This window comes from Penaeus monodon, chromosome 25 (genome assembly GCF_015228065.2).
Source record: "Penaeus monodon isolate SGIC_2016 chromosome 25, NSTDA_Pmon_1, whole genome shotgun sequence".
NCBI classification, from domain to species: Eukaryota; Metazoa; Arthropoda; class Malacostraca; order Decapoda; family Penaeidae; genus Penaeus; species Penaeus monodon.
Window position 1 is genome coordinate 10,126,388 of NC_051410.1, and position 1,289 is coordinate 10,127,676.

The window sequence follows — 1,289 nt, forward strand, 5'->3', positions numbered from 1 at the left end:
ACCACATTATGTACATTTTTGAAAGCTTCTATTACTCTCTGATAACCTCCAGTTGTGCTATACATAACTTTACTTTGCTATCAAGGCAATAATATACTTGATAAGTTGATATTGCTTGATGACAGATTGACACATGATGATTGCTTACTTGCAATAATGTTATTTGGGCATGGTGCACCTAGCTAATTATCACCAACCTTTCAAGTGCATCTTCCACTCGAAAAAAGAGGATAATGACGACTTACAGTACATTGGCAGTATCTTCCATATAATTCATTAAAAAAAACAATATAACATGAAATATTCAATGTTACAAAAAGTTCTTTGTGTTAAAAATTAGCAATTTATTCATATTTGTCTAAATATATGTTGATCTGTAAACAACTGGCAAAAATCAAATTCAGTTTCTCAAGCTAAAAGCTCATATCCAACCTTGTCAAATTAAAAAATATAAGGTCAAGAGACATACAAATCAATTCACTAAAAGATCTTTTAATAAAATTTTACAATGCTTAAAACTCACTTATCAAACACACATTCACCAATCTTAAACAAATGGCTGAAGCCCTCAAGTGCAAGGCGAATAGCATTGTATTTGGCAGGGAAACTGTCGCAAAGGATATCCTGACCCTTTATTTTCAATTTGGCTTTTGTATTGACACTTTTTTCAAGAGCTGGTTCAGCTCCTTTGTCAAGCACATCCTCCAAACTGTCTGCATCATCTTCCAAGCTTTCAAGTCTACCTTCTAGGCTGTCACCTTCTTCTTCAAGACTATTGCCAGTTTTCTCTAAACTGTCCACATCTTCTTCATATGTGTCTACTTTCTCTTCTAGACTGTCAACATCAAGCTCAATACTCAGGAATCCAAACTCATCCACTACAGAATCACTGTTGATTGTGGTAGACACGATTCTGCTCTGGCTATTTCCCCCTTTTGCAGTCTTGTCTGTGGGAACTTGCTTCTCTGAAGCTACACATGATGTACTGAGACTCCTTCTCGTAATACAACTTGGATGGAAGTCAGCCGGTTGCCAGTGATTAGAAGGGAATGGGTTCACAGTGTCCTTTCCAATCAAGCCACAAACACAATGACAGACAGCTGGTTGCAAAGACAAGGCATCTGTTCCACAGTATGGATTCTCTCCTTTAGAAGCTGCTGAATGTGACTGCCACAGGTGTTGAAATGTTGAATCTGTGCACCAGTCTGTCTTTACAGTCGATGATCCTCCTCCTGGGCGAAAGGCCAAGTCTAAGAGCACCTTCATGAACATGCTTGTTACCTGAAAAG

At 37.9% G+C, this 1,289-nt stretch overlaps 1 protein-coding gene across 1 annotated transcript in view; it reads right to left on the reverse strand.

The window, feature by feature from the left end:
- Positions 1 to 251: 251 nt before the first annotated feature.
- LOC119589520 (McKusick-Kaufman/Bardet-Biedl syndromes putative chaperonin-like) overlaps positions 252 to 1,289 on the reverse strand; it is a 9,574-nt gene continuing 8,536 nt past the window's right edge. Inside the window, exon 6 of the mRNA XM_037938121.1 lies at positions 252 to 1,281. Coding sequence (XP_037794049.1) covers positions 520 to 1,281 — 762 coding nt within the window. The 3' untranslated portion in view covers positions 252 to 519. The remainder of the gene's footprint in view (positions 1,282 to 1,289) is intronic.